The 22,255-nt window shown below is 45.6% G+C and overlaps 1 protein-coding gene across 1 annotated transcript; it reads left to right on the top strand.

Annotated features, from left to right (window-relative positions):
- Nucleotides 1-333: 333 nt before the first annotated feature.
- On the top strand, nt 334-20,921 carry SUN5 (Sad1 and UNC84 domain containing 5). Its single transcript, XM_007193285.3, has 13 exons — nt 334-419; nt 2,403-2,461; nt 2,658-2,726; nt 3,726-3,792; nt 4,693-4,754; nt 8,525-8,574; nt 9,864-9,898; nt 10,489-10,597; nt 17,209-17,287; nt 18,235-18,350; nt 18,946-19,113; nt 19,630-19,716; nt 20,790-20,921. Exons 1-13 carry the CDS (start codon nt 334-336, stop codon nt 20,919-20,921), a joined length of 1,119 nt encoding a protein of 372 aa, XP_007193347.3.
- The last annotated feature ends 1,334 nt before the right edge of the window (nt 20,922-22,255 follow it).

Below are 22,255 nucleotides of genomic sequence, written 5' to 3'. Positions count from 1 at the left end.
GATATTGGCATACCAGGTCTCTCCCCTGTCCAGCCCCTGAGTCCCTGGCATGGCCCTTCCTTTCTTGAGACCTCAATTTCTCCATCTTTAAAGTGGAAAGTTGGTCAGAATGGGTTCCTCCCAGGGGAAGTTCCAGAGCCAAGCTAGAGACTGGGCTGACCATCCCCACCTGCTCTGTGAGGTCACAGTGCCAACAGCTCCCCTTGACCCAGGGAAGATTCTACATGGCACCTTCCAGGGAACACTAGGAGGTGGCAGCAGAAGTGGCCACTTCCTCCTCACCGACTCCCAGAGAGCCCTGCCACCAATTCCCCGTCCTAGAGAAGGACATCGATGCCCCGGTCCTCAAGGAACCCTGGGGACTCGTGTGACCCACCCGAAAATGTGGTCCACGTTCCCAGGGAGGTCAGACCCAGGAGGTGAGGACAGCATCCCCTCCCTCTGCCCAGCCCTTGACAGTTTACAAAATGCTGCCCCTCAGCCTTTTCTTGGAAGCCAGCGGGCATTACCAGCTGCGCCTACAGATGCAGCACCTGAGGTCAGAGAGATTGGATGGTGGCTTTCTTAAAGTCTCCCGGCCAGGAAGTGGTGGAGTGGTTATCCTTTCAGCACGTGTTTACTGAGCACCTGCTGTGTGCCAGGCACTGGGCACAGTGCTGGGAGCACGGCGTTGCACCAGACGGGTGTGCTCCCTGCCCCTGTGGAGCTCACGTGAGGGACACAGATAGTAAATGAGAAAACACACATCTCTGCCATCTTTATCTGTAGGAGACCTCTGGCTGCAGGTGATGGAAATTCCAACTCAAAATGATGCCTTCCTCTGGGCCCCCAGAACAGGTGTATATCCCAAGAGGGTATACAAAAGAGTTCACTGGGGTAAGGGGAAAAATTATTAGAACTTCAGTATGTATTTTCCTTTAGCTCATCCTCTTTTAATTTATATTCCTCAGGAAGGTATAAATAAAGCTTGTACATTTGAAAGGACAAATAATATATCAGCACACTTGTAGATATATATATATATATATGTATAGCTATATATATATATATATATATATATATAAAACATTGGGAGTATAATAAAAAATGATGTTTGGAGAGCATTACCTTAAGAAATAAAGAAAATATGTATACGTATAGCTGATTCACTTTGCTGTACAGTAGAAACTAACACAACATTGTAAAGCAACTACACTCCAATAAAAATTTTAAAAGAAGAAAAGAAAGAAAAACGTTCAACACAGGGAATATAGCTAATATTTTACAATAACTATAAATGGACTATAACCTTTAAAAATTGTGAATCACTGCATTGTACACCTGTAACTTATACAATATTGTGCAACTATATTTCAATTAAAAAATTTTAAAGGAATAAAGAAAATTTATCTCACATATTCAAAGGTCCCAGGATATGGGTGGCTCCAGAGAACATTAATTCTGAGGCTCTGCAGTGCCAGCCAAGACGCAGGTTCCTGCCATCTTTATTTTTTTAAGTTTATTTATTTATTTATTTATTTATTTATTTATTTTTGGCTGCGTTGGGTCTTCTTTGCTTCGCGCGGGCTTTCTCTAGTTGCGGCAAGTGGAGGCTACTCTTTGTTGCGGTGCCTGGGCTTCTCATTGCTGTGGCTTCTCTTGTTGTGGAGCACAAGCTCTAGGTGCGCAGGCTTCAGTAGTTGTGGCCCGTGGGCTCAGTAGTTGTGGCTCCGCGGGCTCTAGAGTGCAGGCTCAGTAGTTGTGGCGCATGGGCTTAGTTGCTCCGTGGCACGTGGGATCTTTCCGGACCAGGGCTCAAACTCATGTCTCTTGCATTAGCAGGCGGATTCTTAACCACTGCGCCACCAGGGAAGTCCCTCCTGCCATCTTTTTGCTCTCCCTTTTGGCCTCCTCTCATGGTCACAAGATGGCTACCACTGTACCAGGGGTCACACAGAAGCATGGCCATATAGGGTGGAAGGAGAGTGGGTATTGCATCCTGTAGGTCTCAGCTTAGCAATGAGAAAACTTTTCCCCCAAGTCCCAGACCCCTGTATCCACCCCCACACCTCACCCCTGCAGACTTCCCCATCCTTGTGCCAACAGCAAGGGGACTGGGAATACAACAGGCTGAGACCAATCAGGACCATCTAAATCACTCGGGGGAGAAGGGGACAAAGGACCAATATCAGCCTTCTGCCAGTAAGAGGAGGGAGTGGCTTTTGGAAGACTGCCACAGCAAACTGAGTCCTTTCCTCTAAAGAGACCTGCATCGGGAGTCAGCCAGACCTGGGTCTCTCCCTGATTCGCAGCCCTGTGGTCTTGAGCAAACTTTTCTGCAATTCAGTTTCTCCATCTGGAAAATGGGGACACCACGCTTCTCGTAAGTTGTAAAATGCAATTGTGAATCTTGTTGTTGCCAGGATCATCCAACGAGGCCGGAACATCTGCAGGATGACAGAGGAGCCTTTGTCAAATACGAGTGAGAAGGCAGGGGAGAGGGGATCCCAGGGTCTTTGTGGGCAGTGAGGGGCTGAGGCTCAAAGATGTCAAATGGACAACCCAGGGTCACCCAGCAAGGGGCGGGGCAGGGCAGGGGGCAGGGATGCTCCCCTGGTGTCTGCAGGCACCATGTCCCAGAGGCTGGCAGTGACATGACAGCCCTGTGCTCTCTGCAGGTGATGCCTTCCTGTTGCCTATCCACATCATTGCCTCAGGCCTGACCCAGTGCATGCTGGGATGTATGTGTACGTATACACTGAAGAGCTGCCTTGGCCATCAACATGGGCCTGGGAAGAGGGCCCAGCCTCAAGGCGGGCCGCAGGTTGAGCTCTGGAGGTCTTCCCTTCAGAGGTGTCAGGGGTGTCATTCCAGCGAGGATCTCTTTGGCGGTTGGAGAAAGGGACTAGGAGAGAGACTTGCTGTTTGGAGGAGAAGCTAACTGCCAGCCCTCTTCTACTCTGCCACCAGGCTGGTCCCTGAGGTCATGGGAATGGTTCGATGCAACTCACCCTCACTTCAAGGACATGGTTCTGACCACACCCTAAAGATCAGTCTTCTATGTTCATCCAGCCACACTTCCACTATTCATCCACTCAGTCATTTACCCAACCATCTGTTCACGTATCCACCTTTTGGAATATCCATGTATCCCATTAGTTCATCCATCCCTCCAATCCATTCACTGAGTCAGCCATCAATTCACCCATACCTTTATTTGTTAATATTCACATCCGTCCAGTCATCAACCCATCCATCCTTCTAACGCCCCTCTCATTCTCCCATCCTCTTATTCATCTTCCTATTCATCTATCTTCCAAGCCATTCTCTTACCCATTCTTCCATTTATCCATGCATCCTTCCACCTATTCATCCATCCTGAACCCCTACTGTTTTGCCTAGCTCCCCAATGCGGGGCAATGCTAGGCACCCGGGGATGAACCAGACAAGGACTCTTCTACTGAGAAGCTCTCAGTGTCTGGGAATGGACATTAGCAAGGACATCTCAGACTTTTCATGTGCCTGAGTCACTTTTAAGTGTTTATTAACCGCCGGTTGCTAGTGGGTTTACTGTAGTTCCAGTACTCACTCCAAGCTGGTGCTTACCCATAAGTAGAGCAAAGGACTGTCCTGGGCTCGAATAGCAAATTGAGAGAGTCTCCAAACAAGAGGGTCTCGCCCCTGTGAGTTGTTGCAGGATAAGAATGAGGGTGCAGCTACTCACTGCTCTCCTGTCTTCTCCACAGCCTGGATCACCTGCCTGGCTTGCTTCCTGAGGACTCAGGCCCACCAGGTTCTGTTCAACACCTGCAGGTGAGCAGGGCAGGTGAGGGGAGGGTTATGGGGACTGGAACCGTGCACTGGTGACCATGGCAGCCCCATCACTGGTTTGGACCTCCCCTCAGATAAGCTATCTCAAACCTGGTTTTTATTGGATCGCCTCACCCCAGACCCCAGTGTGGCTTCCCATCTCTCCAGCACCTCAGCCTGTAGCCCTCTGAAATCTTGTCCCACCCTTTCTTTCCAAGCTCCTCTTATCCTGCTTTCTGCTGTGGATCCATTGGGCCAGCAAGGCTAGGATTCTCACTCCCTGGACCCACTGTTCCTCTTCCCACCTCCATACCTTTGTACAGGCTGTTCTTCCTGCCTGCAACGCCTGTCCCATTCTTTCCCTTTCTGTTCCCTGCCCATGCAAATGCCTCTAAATTCCTGCAAGAGTTTTCCACCTCATTCATTCATTTAAAGTTTATATCCTAAACGCTTCCTTAATGCCTACTCTGGGCCCAACCTGGCCTCCGTCACTCATGAGCTCCCAGTTGGGTGGGGCAGGCAGACACCAAAAAGAGTGCCAAGCTGGGAGTGTTGACTCTGGAGGTTGTAGGCAGAGGGGACATTTGAACGAAACCCTGAAGGGTGCATTTCCCGGGAGAGAAGAAGGGAGGGGACAAACAGGATATAGATGGAGAGAGGGAGTGAGAAGGACATGGGTGACCACTGTGAGTTGATCTCTGATGGCCCCAGACACTGAGGTAAGAGCTTTCTTTCCTCGGAAATGCTGTGGAGCCAAAGAATACGGCCAGCATTAGGGAGAGAGTGTCATTGCCCAGGAAGGAACCTGTCTCTTGGGGTGGGAACGGGGCAAGAGCCAGGCTAAGACTTACTAGGCTGTGCAAAGCCCTACCTCGCCTTGACCACTGCTTCTCTGTCTTCCAGATGCAAGCTGTTCCTCCACAAGCTCATGGAAAAGACAGGTGTTCTGATCCTCTGTGTTTTGGGTACGTGTCCAGAGCCCTGCCCCATCCCAGGTGGAGGTATCCCTGGGCTCTTGCCCATCCTGGGAAGGGAAAGAGTGAGGGCTCTGGCACTGATTATGTGACACTGGGTCAGACACTGCCCCTCTAGGAGCCTCAGTTTCCTCATCTGTCTAATCAGTGTTGCTCGGAAGATTAAATGAAACAATGACTAAGAAAATTTTTTGAAAGCTAAGAAAAACTATGAAAACTGTAAAGCTCTCCCCAGACCATGTTATGATAATTATTTCTCTCTCTCTCTCTGTCTCTCTGGGTCTCTATGGCTTCCTACCAGACACCACCACCACCTCCGCATCACAGCTTTGCTTTTTCAAGCGAAGGAATCTCCTCCTTCCACTTAAGGGCACCACGGGGTTTGGAGCCGGGGCAGAATTTCCTAGGAAATTAAAAATTCCTAGGCAACATAACCCAACAGATAAAATTCTTTTAAATAGCTTTATTAAGGCGTACTTGACATACCATAAATCACCCCATTTTTAAATGTATAATACAGCAGTTTTTAGTATATTCACAAAGTAGTGCACCCATCACTACTAACAAATTCCAGTATTTTCACTGCCCCCGAAAGAAACTTCCCAGTCCCTGGCAGTCATTCCCCATGTCCCCTCCCCTTCGACCTAGGCAACCACTAATCTATTTTCTGACTCTATGGATTTGCCTACTCTGGACATTTCATATAAATAGAATCATACAATATGTTGTCTTTTGGTTCCTTTCACTTACAGTGTTTTCAAAGTTCATCCATTTTGTAGCATACGTAAACATTTCATTCCTTTTTATGGCTGAAAATCCATTGTATGGGTAAGCCACATTTTGTTTATCCATCCATCAACTGATAGATATTAGGGTTGTTTCTACTTTTTAGCTGTTATTAATAAAGTTGCTATGAAGATTCCTGTAATATTTTTGCATGGACACGTGTTTTCAATTTTATTGGGTATATACCTAGGTGTAGAATTGCTGGATTACTCTATCTGAGGAATTGCCAAACTTCTCTTCCAAATGGCTGCACCATTTACATTCCCACCAGCAATGTGTGAGGGTTCCAATCATTTTTTTTTAACATCTTTATTGGAGTATAATTGCTTTACAATGGTGTGTTAGTTTCTGTTGTATAACAAAGTGAATCAGCAGTACATATACATACATCCCCATATCTCCTTCCTCTTGCGTCTCCCTCCCACCCTCCCTATCCCACTCCTCTAAGTGGACACAAAGCATTGAGCCGATCTCCCTTCCAATCATTATTGTCTGTCTTTTATCAGCCATGCTAGGTCATGTGAAGTGATATCTCATTATGGTTTTTATTTCATGTCCCTAATGACTAATGATGTTAAGCATCTTTCCTTGTGCTTATTGGCCATTTGTATATCATCTTTGGAGAAAGGTCTATTCAGATCTTTGCCCATTTTTAAATTGGATTATTTGACTTTTTATTATTGAGTTCTAAAAATTTCTTATATAGTCAGGATTCAAGTCCCTTATCAGATATATGATTTGCAAATATTTTCTCTTATTCTGTGGGTTGTCTTTCTTGATAAAGTCCTTTGATTAAGGCCAATTGTAAATTTTGATTAAGTCCAATTTATCTGTGTTTTCTTTTGTGATATTTGCTTTTGGTGTCATATCTAAGAAACCATTGGCTAGCCCAAAGTGATGAGGATTTACTCCCATGTTTTCTTCTAAAATTTTTATAGTTTTAGCCCTTACATTTAGGTCCATGGTTCATTTTTTTAGTTAATTTTTGTATATGGTGTGAGGTAAGGGTCCAACCTTATTCTTTTGAATGTAGATATACAGTTGTTCCAGCACCATTTATTGCAAAGACTATTATTTTCCCCATTAAATTGTCTGGTACCCTTACTGAAAATCAATTGACCATAAATATGAGGGTTTATTTCTGTACTCTCAAGTCTATGCTATTGACATATATGTCTATCTGTTTGCTAGTACTACCCTGGATTGGTTGCTTTACAGTAAGTTTTGAAATGTAGAAGTGCAAGTCCTCTAACTTTGTTCTTTTTAAGATTGTTTTGGCTACTATGGGTCCCTTACATTACAATATGAATTTTAGGATCAACTTTTCCATTTCTACAAAAGAGGTCATTGGGATTTTGATAGGGATTGCATTGATCCACACATGAATCTGGGGAGTAGTGTCACCTGAACAATGTTAAGTCTTCCAATCCACAAACATTGGGCTGTCTTTCCATTATTGATGAATAACTATGCCTCCTTTAATTCTTTCAATGATGTTTTGTAGTTTTCAGAGTGCAAATTTTGTACTTCTTTTGTTAAATTTATTCCTAAGTATTTTATTCTTTGACATTCTGTTTATAAATGGAATTGTTTTCTTAATGTCATTTTCAGATTGTTCATTGCTAGTGTTTAGAAATACAGTATCCTCAGGGGGACTGGTTCCAGGAACCCCTGTATATACCAAAGTCTGCAGATGCTCAAATCCCTTATATAAAATCATGTGATACAATGAATACAGTCAGCCCTCCTTACTTGCAGGTTTTGCATCACCAGATTTGACCAAATGCAGATGGAAATTTAGATCAGCAGTTAGTTGAATCTGCAGATGTGAAACCCCCCAACATGGAGAGCCAATGGTATATTTATTGAAAAAAATCTGTGTGTAAGTAAACTCCACAGTTCAACCCCTTGTTGTCAAGGATCAACTGTACAATTGATTTTTGTGTACTGATCTTGTATCCTGCAACCTTGCCAAATTCATGTGTTACTGCTGACACTGGGCAAGACACCCAGTCTTGTATACTTTAGGATCTCTATATGCAACATCATGTCATCTGCCTTTTATTTCTTTTTCTTGACTAATTGACCTGGCTATAATCTCCAGGATAGTTTTAAATAGAAATGGCAAGAGCAGGGAATTCCCTGGTGGTCCAGTGGTTAGGACTCGTTGGTTTCACTGCCAGGGCCCGGGTTCAATCCCTGGTCTGGGAACTAAGATCCCACAAGCTGCACGGTGCTGTCAAAAGAAAGGGAGGAAGGAAGGAAGGAAGGAAGGGAGGGAGGGAGGAAGGGAGGAAGGGAGGAAGAAAGAGAGAGAAAGAAAGAAAGGAAGGAAGAAGGAAGGAAGGAAGGAAGGAAGATGAAAGAAGGAAAGAAAGACAGACAGACAGAAAGAAAGAAAAGAAAGAAAGAAAGAAAGAAAGAAAGAAAGAAAGAAAGAAAGAAAGAAAGAAAGAAAGGGAAAGAAAGAAAAACGGCAAGAGCAGACCTCCAGTCTTTCACCATTAAGTATGATGTTAACTGTGGGTTTTCATAAATGGCCTTTTTCAGACTGAGGAAGTTCCATTCTATTCCTGGTTTGTTGAGTGTTTTATCATGAACAACCAATGAGTTTTACAAGCTTTTAATAATGGCTTGAATGATGAGATTTCAGGCAGCACAGAGATCATAAAATGCAGGGGAGACCACACCCCCTTTTCTTCTCTTTGCCAATTATCCTCAGTAAGATTGAGACAGGAGAGGGAGAGGAGACATTATTTGGTTTATGTGAGACACTTTGCATATATGATATCATTCAATCATGAAGTGGATATTACTGCTATTCCCATTTTACAGAGGAGGAAACTGAAGTGTAGAGAGATTAAGTAACTTCTCCCAAGTGCTAGTAAGGCTGGGATTTGAATCCAGATGGCTTCACTCCAGAGCTCTTAACCTTTCATCTTAAATGGCTCATTCTCATTCCCCCATCCCCACAGGATTCTGGGTGTTTTCTATGCACTTGCCGTCCAAAGTGGAAATCTGGCAGGTGAGTGTGTGCTCTCTTCAGGCCCCACCACTGACTGGCTTCACCCCAGCCAGTCAATGTCACCTTCATAAGCTCCTTTCACTCTTACCACATCTGGATCCTACTCAGTTCCTGACTCATTCCAGCTCCAAATCTCTGCCTTTGCCATGCCACCCACCTGGAACCCATTTCCCCTGCCAAAATGTGACTTTTGAGGACCAGATGCATAGTTCCTCCTCCAGGATGCCTCTCCTGTCACTCATTCCCAGAAGTGACCCATTTCTTCTTTATCAAGGCCCCCACCTAGAGTGGGACGGTGAGGCCGGGGAACACATTTCTCTCTCTACTCAAGGCAGTTTGTTCTTCTGCTTAATTGAGATGAGACCATTTGCTTTGTGGTTCCTGGAGAAGAAGGAGGAGGAAATCAATGGCCAGAGCTCCCTGTCTAAGGACAGCAAAGAGCCCTAGAGAGAAAGGGGATCTGATGGGCCTGTCCTTCCCTCTCCTCTTCTCCCCTCATGAACTTCATCATATATATGCTTCAAGATCCAGCTAAAACGTCACCTCCTCCAGGAACACCTAAACATAGGTAGTCACATTCCCCCCTTCCACAATTTTCTGTAAACATAAATGCAATTTTTTGTAATCATAACTATTTCCCCAACTGTGTTGGGAGTCCTTGAAGGCAGAGCCAGGTCTGATTCATTCCAGCGATGTCCACCTCAATGCTAGGCACAAGGTGGACACGATCAATGCTGGATGTCTAGACGGCCAGATGGGAATGTGAATGGATGGGGGATGGAAGTAATGGAGGTAGGGATGGGGGAAATGGATAAGGGGAAAAATGGATCGATGAATGGAAGAGTGTATGGATGAGAGAGTGGATGGATGGGAGGGCAGATGGGATAGGGTGAGTAAATGGATGGATGGATGAATGGATAGTTGAGTGGGATGGTAGATAGATGGGAGGGTAGAGGGATGCATGCATGCATGGATTGATGAGAGGGTCAATGGATAAGGTAAGGCAGATGGATAGGAGGGTAGATGGATGAGAAAGATTGGATAAATGGAGGAGCAGATGGATGGGAAAGGGTGGATGGAAGTGTATGTGGATGGATGAATAAAAAGAAGGGTAAATTGGATTTTGAATGGATGGCAGGTGGATGGGTGGGCCGGTGGGTGGAAGAATAAATAGGAAAGAGGATGAATGGATGGAGTTATGGTTGCGGGAGCATAGATGGATGAAACTCTATTGGACCCAGATTAGGCCATCTGAAGAAGATCCCTTGCTTTCCTCAACACCCCACCAGGATGACAGCATAAATAGTCCACTGCAGAGCTTGAGGTAAGAAGAATCTGCTAAATAGTCCTATTATCACCTAAAAACCAGAGCTATAGCCAGGACCTGAGATGTATTGGCTAAGAATGTGGGCTCTGCCAGAAAACCTGGGTTTAAATCCCAGCTTCCATACTTCCTACCTGGCTGAACTTATGCAAGTCACTTCACATCTCTGGGCCTTTTATTCCCCATTTATGAGTGAGGTATAACATCCACCCTGTTCTAGTAATTATGTGTATTAAAGAAGGTGTAAACTTTCTTGAATAGTTCCTGGCCCATAGTTAGTGCTCAGCAAATAAAAAATTTTAACCAACAAGATACCACCTGGTGGCAGCATCCTTAAATGCAGACAAAATACTCAAATATTTAGAAGCAATGAGCTGGGTTTAAGGATAGTTGGACAGTCCAAGCAGAAGGAAGAGCATGAGTAATATTTTACAGATAAGAACTTTCTGGGTAGGTTCAGGGATGGGCCCATGAGAGTGGAAAAATATGAAGCTAGTTCTTTGTGGGCTGACTGGCAAAGGTAGAAACTGAGGGTAAAAGTAACAGCATCACAAATTGGTCAGTCCATATTCTCACTCCTTCCTCATAAGGATGTACCAAGAAAAGGTGCGACATCATGCTGGGGAAATCCAGGACCTCCGAGGTAACTTGAATCAGCTCATTGCCAAGCTCCAGAAGATGGAAGCCATGTCAGATGAGGTGAGATGCTGGCCATTCTGCCCCCAAACACTTGACCTCTCTTTGTTTGATGCCCCACTCCTCATATCCCAAGTTTTGGTGGAGCATATCCCACAATAATTTCCTGGGAAAGAGCAAAATAAGAGGTATATTAATTTTTTAAGAACTTGCATGTTTGAAAACACCCTTACTCTACCCTTGCACTTGATTGATAGTTTGGCTGGGAATAGAATCCTAGATAGGAAATTTTCCCCTGAGGATTTTGAAAGACGTCCACTATTGTGTTCTATTTTATACTGTTGCTTTAGAGAAATTTAATGTCACTCTTATTATTTGTCCTTTGAGTGTGATCTCTTTTCATTCCTGAGAGTTTGTAGGATATTATTTTTAACTCCAGTGTTCTATATTTAATCTGCTTGGGGGATTGCTGAAATTATTGATTATCTGGGTTGATTTTTTTTCAATAGTTTAGGAAAATTCTTAGCTATTATTTCTTAAAATATTGTTTCTACCCCATTATCTATCTCCTCTCCTGGGACTCCAATTACATCTATGCTAAACTTTAGAGTGCTTTCCACATAATTCCTATATTATTACCTGGTTTGCTTGTTTTTTCATTCTTTTTCTCTATGTGCTTAAGTTTTGATACTTCTTCTTCATATTTCTTCAGGTTCACTAATAATCCTGTAGTCTGTTCTGTCCAATCTACTCTTAAACCTTTCCATTAAATTCTTAATTTCATATATTGCATAGTTTAGTTCTAGAATATAGATTTGATTCTTTTTCATAGATTTTAATTCTATGGTGAAATTCTCCATCATTTCATCTATGCTGTCCATCTTTTCCTTTATTTTATTTAACATACTAGTCACAATTATTTTTAAATCCTTGTCTGCTAAATCTAATATCTGGATCATCCATGGTCTCCTCCTATTTTCCATTTTTTCTTTGGAGTATCAATCTTATGGCCTTGCCTTTTCATGTCTGGTAATTTTTTAGTGTTTTCTGGACATTGTTTACAAAAGAACTAGATGCTCCAGATAATTATAATTTCAAACAGGGAGAGTTCCCCCTTTTCTTTGTAAGGAAGATGAAGTATACTAATCACTTCTATGTAAACATGCATTGAACTGGTTCAGACCTGGACTGCAATTTTTTTTTTAACATCTTTATTGGAGTATAATTGCTTTACAATGGTGTGTTAGTTTCTGCTTTATAACAAAGTGAATCAGTTATACATATACATATGTTCCCATATCTCTTCCCTCTTGCATCTCCCTCCCTCCCACCCTCCCTATCCCACCCCCCTAGGTGGTCACAAATCACCGAGCTGATCTCCCTGCTGGATTGCAATTTTTATAGGACTTAGTCAGAGGTTTTCAGTTTAACCCTCTAGCCTCCTGCCCATGCAGTTTCAAAAATTGGTAAATGTCTTTTTTTTTTTTTGGCTCTGTTGGGTCTTCGTTGCGGTGTGCGGGCTTCTCATTGTGGTGGCTTCTCTTGTTGCGAAGCTCGGGCTCTAGGCTTGCGGGCTTCAGTAGTTGTGGTGTGCGGGCTCAGTAGTTGTGGCTCGTGGGCTCTAGAGTGCAGGCTCAGTAGTTGTGGTGCATGGGCTTAGTTGCTCCATGGCACATGAGATCTTCCGGACCAAGGATAGAACCCATGTCCCCTGCATTGGCAAACAGATTCTTAACCACTGCACCACCAGGGAAGTCCTGGCAAATGTCTTGATGGGAAAGACTGCCATGTGTTTGAGGTCTCTTGAGTTTCCAATGTTTTAAAATTTATTTTATTGAAATATAGTTGATTTTCAATATTGTGTTAATTTCTGCTATACAGCAAAGTGATTCAGTTATACATATATATACATTCTTTTTCATACTTCTCCATTATGGTTTATCACAGGATATCGACTATAGTTCCCTGTGCTATACAGTAGGACCTTGTTGTTTATCCATTCTATATATAATGGTTTGCATTTGCTGGTCCCAAACTCTCAGTCCATCCCTCCCCCACCTCCCCTCCCCTGTGGCAACCACACGTCTGTTCTCTATGTCTGTGAGTCTGTTTCTGTTTTGTAAATAAGTTCATTCGTGTCATATTTTAGATTGCACATATAAGTGATGTCATATAGTATTTGTCCTTCTCTTTCTGACATACTTCACTTTGGCATGATCATCTCTAGGTCCATCCATGTTGCCACAAATGGCATTATTTCATTCATTTTTATGGCTGAGTCGTATTCCATTATATATATATATATATATATATATATATATATATATATATACCACATCTTCTTTATCTATTCATCTGTTGATGGCCATTTAGGTTGTTTCCATGTCTTGGCTATTGTAAATAGTGCTTCAGTGAACATTGGGTGCATGTATCTTTTCGAATTATAGTTTTGTTTGGACATATGTCCAGGATTGGGATTGCAGGATCATATGGCAACTCTATTTTTAGCTTTTTGAGGAACCTCCATACTGTTTTCCATAGTGGCTGGACCAATTTACATTCCCACCAACAGTGTAAGAGGGTTCCCTTTTCTCCACACCCTCTCCAGCATTTGTTATTTGTAGAATTTTTAATGATGGTCATTCTGACTGGTGTGAGGTAGTCCCTCGTTGTTTTGATTTGCATTTCTCTAATAATTAGCAATGTTGAGCATCTTTCAATGTGCCTGTTGGCCACCTGTATGTCTTCACTGGAGAAATGTCTACTTAGGTCTTCTGCCCATTTTTGATTGGGCTGTTTGGTTTTTTATTACTGAGTTGTATGAGCTGTTTGTATACCTTGGAAATTGAGCCCTTGTTGGTCACATCATTTGCAAATATTTTCTCCCAGTCTGTAGGTTGTCTTTTCATTTTGTGTATGGTTTCCTTTGCTGTGCAGAAGCTCATAAGTTTGATTAGGTTCCATTTGTTTATTTTTGCTTTTATTTTTATTGCCTTGGGAGACTGACCTAAGAAAAATGATTGGTACGATTTATGTCAGAGAATGTTTTGCCTATGTTCTCTTCTAAGAGTTTTATGGTGTCATGTCTTATATTTAAGTCTTTTAGCCATTTTGAGTTTATTTTTGTGTATGATGAGAGGGTGTGTTCTAACTTCATTGATTTCATGTAGCTGTCCAGCTTTCCCAACACCACTTGCTGAAGAGACTGTCTTTTCTCCATTGTATCAATATATTCTCGCCTTCTTTGTCAAAGATTAATTGACCATAGGTGTGTGGATTTATTTCTGGGCTTTGAGTTTCCAATTTTGGATACAAAATCTCTGACCCCATTGGCAGCCTTCTCTGCCAGGGCAAGCTTGGATTCTCAGCCTCTAATTGTACCCATAATTGGTTTAGTGCCCTCAGGTAAGCACAGCTGTAGCTGCTCAGTATTGATTTAGCATTTCTTCTAGGGCAGGAGTTCTTACAGTGAGGCCCCTATGCCAGCAGCATCCGCCTATTAACTGGAAAAATGTTAGAAATTTCAAATTAATGGGCCCCACCCAGACCTACCAAATCATATACTTTGATGATGGGAACCAACTATCTATGTTTCAACAAGTCCTTCAGTGATTCTGGCACATAATAAGGAGAATCACTGTTCTAAGGCTTTAACCTCTTGCTTGTTTTGTTTTGGGGTCCCCTTCCTCAGAGGGACTTGGTTTACTAAGGCTTGTGAGACCAGGAAGTTTTATTCTGCCTTTCAGAAGCTTTCAAAGTAGCCCTTTATCTTCTTACATAGTCTTGGGGTTCAGTTAGCATCTAATGGAGGAAACTGGTCATGGTCAAGGCTCCTCAAATCTCCAATTTTGTCTCACCCACTGTATGTAACTGTTAAAAACTTTGCTACTTTCTCTTTTACCAGTAGCAGCCCCTTGTCTGACCTAAACTCAGATCCTCCCCATGCCAGAATCATCAAATGCCCCAGGGATTTTTTTAAGAATGTCAGCACATTTTAGAGTGGTTGTCCCCTCTCTAGAATTTTAGTCCCTCTGTTCCTGTTTCTTTCATAGCTCAGTGATGATTTTAAAATATGATTTAGTAAACTATCTGGCTTTTTCTAGTTGTTTTTAGTGGGACCATTGGTTCTCTGTAACTTACTACATCTTACCTAGAAGCCCCACATCTTACCTTATACCTGAAATGTCATAATAGTGTGCCTATGGGCTGGCCACACTTGGAACTCTTTTAATTTGGAAACATGTGTTCTTTAGTCCTAAGAAATGTTCTTTAAGAAAGACAAACATCATATGATATCACTTATATGTGGAATTGAAAATATGATAAAAATGGACTTATTTGCAAAACAGAAACAGACTTACAGACATAGAAAACAAACTTATGGTTTCCAAAGGGGAAAGGCGGGAGGGATAAATTAGAGGGGGAGTTTGGGATTAACATATACACACTACTATATATGAAATAGATAAACAACAAGATCCTGCTGTATAGCACAGGGAACTATATTCAACATCTTTTCCTATAATAGAAAAGAATTTGAAAAACATATAGATGTGTATAACTGAATCATTTTGCTGTACACCAGAATCTAACATAACAATGTAAATCAACTATACTTCAATTAAAAAAAAAAAGAAATGTTCTTTAATCATGTGATTAAATTGATGATTTCCCCCAGGCCCTGGTTGCTCTATTCTCATTTTTGAAACTCCTTATTATGTGGATGTCAAACTCCTAAACTAATCCTCTGGGAAGTTTTTCTTTTCACTCCATTTTCCTCTCTTTATCTTTTTGCTCTACAGTTGAGAAAACATTGTCAGTTTTATCTACCAAAACTTCTACTGAGGTTTTCATTTCTGCTAATATATTCTGAATTCGTTAACGGTTTTCTCTTTGTTCTCTCAGTGCTTCTTTTCATATTCTTATTTTCCTATTCTTATTTTATAGATGCAATAGCTTTTTTTTTTTTAAGTTTTTTTTTTTTAATTAATTAATTTATTTATTTTTGGCTGTGTTGGGTCTTCGTTTCTGTGCGAGGGCTTTCTCTAGTTGTGGCAAGCGGGGGCCACTCTTCATCGCGGTGCGCGGGCCTCTCACTATCGCAGCCTCTCTTGTTGCGGAGCACAGGCTCCAGACATGCAGGCTCAGCAGTTGTGGCTCACGGGCCCAGTTGCTCCGCGGCATGTGGGATCTTCCCAGACCAGGGCTCGAACCCGTGTCCCCTGCATTAGCAGGCAGATTCTCAACCACTGCGCCACCAGGGAAGCCCCCTGATGCAATAGCTTTTTATGAGCAATATCTTTTCTTACCTTTCGGAGCTCAGCTCTTACCTCTCTGTGCCTCAGTTTCCACATCAACGAAATAGAGTAATAATCACTGCCCTGTAACACTCTAGCCGTTATCCTAGTTACCACTGCTGCATGACAAACCATCCTAAAACGGAGTGGTGCAAAACTACGATTTTATTACGTTCAGAGATTCTGTGGGTCAGGAACTCAGACAGGACACAGTGGGGATGGTTTTTCACTGCTTCATGATGTCTGGGGCCTCAGCTGGGAAGACTTGAAGGCTAGGGATGACCTAATAGCTGGGTCTGGAATCATCTAGAGGAATCTTTATTCACTCGTCTGGAGGTTGATGCTGGCTGTCGGCTGGGAAGTCAGGGCTGTTGACTAAAGCACCCATAGGTGGTCCCTTCGTATGGCACGGGCTTCCTCACAACACAGCAACTGGCTTTCAAGAGTGAGCGTCCCCAAAGAAGCAGGCTGTTCACCTTTTAGGACTGAGCCCACAAGTCGTACAGCATCACTCCTGCCATAGTCACAGGCCCATCCAGACCGATGGGGAGGGAACTGAAGTCCCGCGTCTCCATGAGAAGGGTGTCAAAGCCACACTGAAGGAAGAGCGGGGAACGGGAGACATTTTTGCAGCCATTTTTAGAAAATACAATCTGCCACAGCTGTGAAGAGTCTAACAAAACAATAGCCAGTGATTATTGAGCACCAAGTGTGCTAAATGCTTTGCAGTCTTTCTCTGGCAACAGAGCATAGTGGTTAAGAGCCTGAACTCTGGAACCAAAGTTCCCAGGTCTGCCTCTTAACAGCTGTGTGACCCTGGACAAGTTACCCTTTTGTGCCTCAGGATTCTCCTCCTTAAAATGGGGATGATAATGGTACACACCTCCTAGGGTTGCTGTGAGGGCATAAGAGTGACCATATGTGAAGCCGAAGACAGTCCTGGCATATAGTAGCGGCTTTATGAGTCTCAGCTCTAATCCTTGCAAAAGTAGGAAGTGGACGCGATTATCATCCCATCTTACAGACAAGAAAATCGAGACTCAGGGGGTGGTAAATAGCCCAAGGGCTCTTAGCAGGAAAGGTCTGTCTGACTCCAGGTCCCCTGCCCTTAACTTCACTGAGACTCCTGGTCCTGCGTGTGTGATATCCCATCACGGTGGGTGTGAAAATACTAAGTAACCCCATGGGTGGGATAGGGGTGGCCCTGGGCTTCCTCACAGCATAGCACCGGGCAGCCCTGTGCATGGAACAGGCAGGGACAAGCAGGTAGGGACAAGAGGGGTCCTGAAGGCACACATCACCTGGTGTGAACATGCCTGTGGACCATGATCCGTTAAGAACGCACCAGTGCACAGCTTGGGTTTTCTGCCTTCTCAGCAAAAAATGGCCCAGAAAATAATGAAGATGATCCAAGGAGATTACATTGAAAAACCGGACTTTGCCCTGAAGTCGATAGGTGAGTGCATCCCCCCCCCCCACCTTGCCCCACCAATCGGCCCACGTCCAGTTTCCTCAGAAACCCTTCAGAGGGTAGATTTCAGTTCTGGTCTGGGGCACACTCTGCTGCTGGGAAGTCTGTCCTCAGAGCTAACCTCTGCCTCCCAGCTGGTCTCCTTGATACAGTTTTCCGTTTTCTCCCATGGCAGCTGAGGTGGGGTGGGGAGGCCCTTCCCCACCCCTCCCCCACCCATCATCCTCCAAACCCAGGGGTCAGCAGATCTGTCCCTGCCTGGCTGGGGAGACTGACCACGGGCCCAATTACAGTTGGGATTCGTGCCTTGGAAAAATAAGGCCAGTGGCTACAGTAGACGGGTGGGAAGGAGGACGCTGGGTTGAGACCTGGCGAGGAGGGAAAAGCGTTCCAGACTGAGGGAACCGATGTGAAAGGTGCCCCTGCGAGGGGCTGCGTGGAAGGCGGGGAGGTGGGCTGGCAGGGCGAGCTGCCCTGTGCAGACAGTACCAGCTCACCCAGGCACCCCCAGGCCCAAGGAGATGTAGGGTCAGAAGGCATCAGTCTAACCTCTCAGGCCCGGAGTTTCTTCCTCTGTGAAATGGGTATAATAATGGCCATAGCAATAATTACTAGGTTATAGTAACTAGGCTGACGTAAGTGAGCAAGCACCTTACTTTGCACCAGGCGCTGCTGTAAAAACAGTTTGGTGTATTAACTCCTTTTAACCTCACGACAACCCTATGAAATGGATGCTATCATTACTACTATTATTGTTACTATTATTACTCCCATTTCCCAGAGGAGAACACTAAAGTCCAGAGAGGACCAGTGACTCTTCCAAAGTGCTCCCCCGGCACATAGTGAGTCTCCCCTCCACCAGGCAGAAGCCAGGGCTGCTCAGCTGAGACACCCCTCCCCGCCCCAACCCTGCACCATCACCTCCCATACAGGGGCCTCCATCGACTACGAGCAAACGTCAGCCACATACAACCACGACAAGGCTCGCTCTTACTGGAACTGGATCCGGCTGTGGAACTATGCGCAGCCCCCGGACGTGATCCTTGAGGCAGGAGGAATGGCAGGACTTGGGGAGAGTGGCAGGGGTGTGGTCAGAGGCCTGGGGGCAGGAACTGAAGGCAGAGGTTGGAGTGAGAGTGCAGGGGGTGGGGGCCTGGGGCAGGGGTAGGGGTAAGAACAGGAGAGCGGGGTGCAGAGGCAGAGAAAGGGGGCAACTGATGGGGCAAGGGGGGGGCGCTCTGGGGAGAAGTCAGGGGGCAAGGACAAGAGGCAAGTGCAGACAGCAGGGACCCCTGGGGGGGCTAGGCAGGAGTAGGGGACAGGCACAGGGGCAAGGACAGCCTGCTTTGGCACTGGAAGGGGCCCCTCCCCCAGCCCTCAAGTCTTGAGGGGCAGGGAACCCTCAGGGCCCCGAGAAGGCCCCTGCCCTCGCTGCGCTGGGCTGAGGGGAAGGCTTATCCTTGCTGCCTACGGTCAGGGAAACTTCCTGGTGTTGGTGGTACTCGAGCCAAGCTTTGTAGACAGGAAGGATCTGGCTCATCCAGGAGGGCCGCGGAGGTCTAGGTGAGCCAGGGTGGGATGAGGGACCTGCTCTCACCCAGCCACCCACCCAGCAAAGCCCTCATTGCATCTGGCACTTCTAGCCCAACGTGACACCTGGCAACTGCTGGGCCTTCTCGGGTGGCAGAGGCCAGGTGACCATCCAACTGGCCCAGAAGGTCTACCTGTCCAACCTGACACTGCAGCACATCCCCAAGACCATCTCACTGTCAGGCAGCCTGGACGCTGCCCCCAAGGACTTCGTCATCTACGTGAGCACGCCCTGGCCGGGAGCGATGCTTAACTGAGGGAGGGGACAGCTCATAATGGCAGCATTCCAGGCGCTGTGATAAACTGTCTGCACAATTCCCACAGCCTGCAGGGGCTGGACATAAGGCTGGGAATGGCCAGGGTCGGGGTCAGATCACAGCCTTCAAGGAAAGGGGGTAAACAGTACTTTATTTCAACCCAAGCTTTTCAGAGCCAATTTAGTCTTCAGAGACCATTAAGCCCCCATTTTACGGATAAGAAAACTGGAGATTCAGAGAAAGGGCAGGGAAGCATCAAACCCTACAAGTCAATGGCGGAGTTAGGAGTGGACCCCTAACCTTCTGACCCCCAGTCCAGTGCTCTTTCCTACTCATTACTCTGTGCTGCAATGGAACGGTGCCCAAAGAGGTAGGGAGCTCCCCATCCTGGGAGGTGTGCAAGTCTCGGCTGGGAGAAGGCAGCACCCTCTAGAGGTCCTACCTGTGCCTGACACTTTCTTCTTGGTTCTGACTCTCCAGGGCATGGAAGTTTCCCCAAAGGAGGAGGTGTTCCTGGGGGCGTTCCAGTTTCAGCCCGAAAACACCATTCAGATGTTCCAGCTCCAGGTACCTGAGAAAAGCTGCCCATGTTGAGCGCCTAATGAACACACAGCCCTGTTCAGGGCTTTACCCAGGTGACCCCACTTCATCTCCCAGCAGCCCAAGGCAGTGCACAGTTGTCACTAACCCATTGACAGATGAGGAAACTGAGGCCCAGAGTGATAGAGCTACTGCCCAGGGCCTAGAGTAGGACTCTGAGGAGACCTATTTGCTTCCATTTCCCTGACCTGCCCAGGATCCCTCCCACTGTGCTTCCTTCCAGGGACAGCAGGTGTTGAGCAGGTGGGGCCCGTCAGGCCAGGGTTGCTGGCCTCAAACTTAGTGTCTCCATACTGGGAGGTCACATGATCAGCACCTGGTCCAACCACAGGTGGGGAAGCTGAGGCCTGGAGGGGAGGGAGTTGGGGACAGAAGCAGGACCAGAGGGTGGCTGCTGGAATGGCCCTGAGACTCAGTGGAATGTCTAGGCTTGGGAATCAGGCTGACCCTGACCCAAATCCTGACCCAACCAAAAGTTCTGTGTGATCTCAGGCCATTCCCTTTCTCTCTGGGCCTCAGTTTCCCCTGGTGTAATTCCCTGGGAGGTTGAGACCATCCAGTGAGATCTCACAGGCCAAGGCCCCCTTTTGCACTGGGCTCCATCCCCTCTGGGGAGGGTGCAAAAAGGGGAGGGGGAAGCACTTACAGAGCACCTACTGTGTGTCAGGTGCCAGTAAGCCATCTGGCCCCAAGATCTCATTTCATGCTTACGGCAACCCTGAGAAGCAGATATTACCCCTTCCTCTTACAGACCGGGAACTGAAGCCCAGAGAGGGCGTGGTTTGCCCAGGGTCCCGGAGCACGTATGTGCTGTGCTGGGACGCCTTCCTCATCACAGTCTATCTGTCCGCTGGCCTCATCCCCTTCCATCCCAGCCCCTGAGTAGCAACTTACTGTGTGGCTTTGGGACACTCTGCTCTCTGAGCCTCAGTTTCCCCACCTGAGGAAATGGAGGGTTCCCTTCCTCTCCCAAACACTCCTCTGGACAGGCCAGGTGGGGGCCTATGGCAAGCTGCCCCCTGTCTGTGACTCTTTTCTAGAACCACCCTCCCAGGACTTTTGGAGCAGTCAAGGTGAAGATATCGAGCAACTGGGGGAACCCACGCTTCACCTGCCTATACCGAGTGCGTGTGCACGGCTCTGTAACTCCACCCATAGAGCAGCCTAACTAGAGGCCCCACCCCAAGAGAGATTAAAGTTTATTCTTCACGCCCCTGCCCAAGTCTGAGTGTCTTTTGGCCCCAAAAAGTGAGGGTGGGCTAGGGTTTGATGTCTGAAGCTCAGTTAGCAATTATCAATCACGTGCTGGGTACCCAGGCACTCTCACAGCAGCCCCATGAGGCCCCATTTCACAGATGGGGACAATGAAGTCTCCAAGCAAAAAAAAATGACTTGCCAGAAGTCACAGCCAGCAAATGGCAGCACTAGGATTCAACCCCAGGCAGTCTGATGCCCGTACCTGACTCAGCTTCCTGCCTTCAAGTCAAGCTCTGCCCCTGACCCGAGTGTGACCTTGGGCAAGACCCAGCCCTCTCAGTCTCTCCATCTGTACAATGGGGACAGAATTATGGCTGTTGTATCAGATGATGTGGGAGATGAGAAATCCCACCCTTGCATCACAGAGTGTTTCAGCATCACTGATCATTACAGAAATGCAAATCAAAACTACAATGAGATACCACTTCACACCCGTTAGGATGGCTATCATCAAAAAAAAAAAAACAGGGCTTCCCTGGTGGCGCAGTGGTTGAGAGTCTGCCTGCCAATGCAGGGAACACGGGTTTGAGCCCTGGTCTGGGAAGATCCCACATGCCATGGAGCAAATGGGTCCATGAGCCACAACTACTGAGCCTGCACGTCTGGAGCCTGTGCTCTGCAACAAGAGAGGCCGTGATAGTGAGAGGCCCGCGCACCGCGATGAAGAGTGGCCCCCACTTGCCGCAACTAGAGAAAGCCCTCCCACAGAAATGAAGACCCAACACAGCCAAAAATAAATAAATAAATAAATAAATAAATAAAAATTTAAAAACATAAACAAAAAAACAAACCAGAAACACTGTGTGGATGAGGATGTAGAGAAACCGGAACCCTTGTGCACTATTAGTGGGAAGGTATGTACAGCCACTGTGGAAAACAGTAAGGCAGTTCACAGAAAAATTAAAAATAGAATCACCACATGACCCAGCAATCCTGCTTCTGGATATTTACCCGAAAAAACTGAAAGCAGGGTCTCAAAGAGATATTTGTACACCCATGTTCATAGCAGCATTATTCACAACAGCTGGAAGCAACCCAAGTGTTCATCAACAGATGAATGGATAAACAAAATGTGGTCTATACATATAATGGAATATTATTCAGTCTTAAAAAAGAAGGAAATTCCACAACATGCTATGACTTGGATGAACCTTGAGGACATTATGCTAAATAAAATAAGCCAGTCACAAAAAGACAAATACAGTATGATTCCACTTATATAAGATACTTAGAGTAGTCAAATTCCTAG

Source organism: Balaenoptera acutorostrata, chromosome 15 (assembly GCF_949987535.1).
Source record: "Balaenoptera acutorostrata chromosome 15, mBalAcu1.1, whole genome shotgun sequence".
Classification (NCBI taxonomy): Eukaryota; Metazoa; Chordata; class Mammalia; order Artiodactyla; family Balaenopteridae; genus Balaenoptera; species Balaenoptera acutorostrata.
Note: the sequence above shows the minus strand (reverse complement) of the source record. Positions and strands in the feature narration are given on the sequence as shown.

Coding starts and splice junctions, on each gene's coding strand:
- SUN5 (XM_007193285.3), top strand. CDS start 334: ATGCCCCGGTCCTCAAGGAACCCTGGGGACTCGTGTGACCCACCCGAA. Junction 2,727..3,725: donor GTGCATGCTGGGATGTATGT/GTACGTATACAC, acceptor TCTTCTCCACAG/CCTGGATCACCTGCCTGGCT. Junction 8,575..9,863: donor CCAAAGTGGAAATCTGGCAG/GTGAGTGTGTGC, acceptor ACACCCCACCAG/GATGACAGCATAAATAGTCC.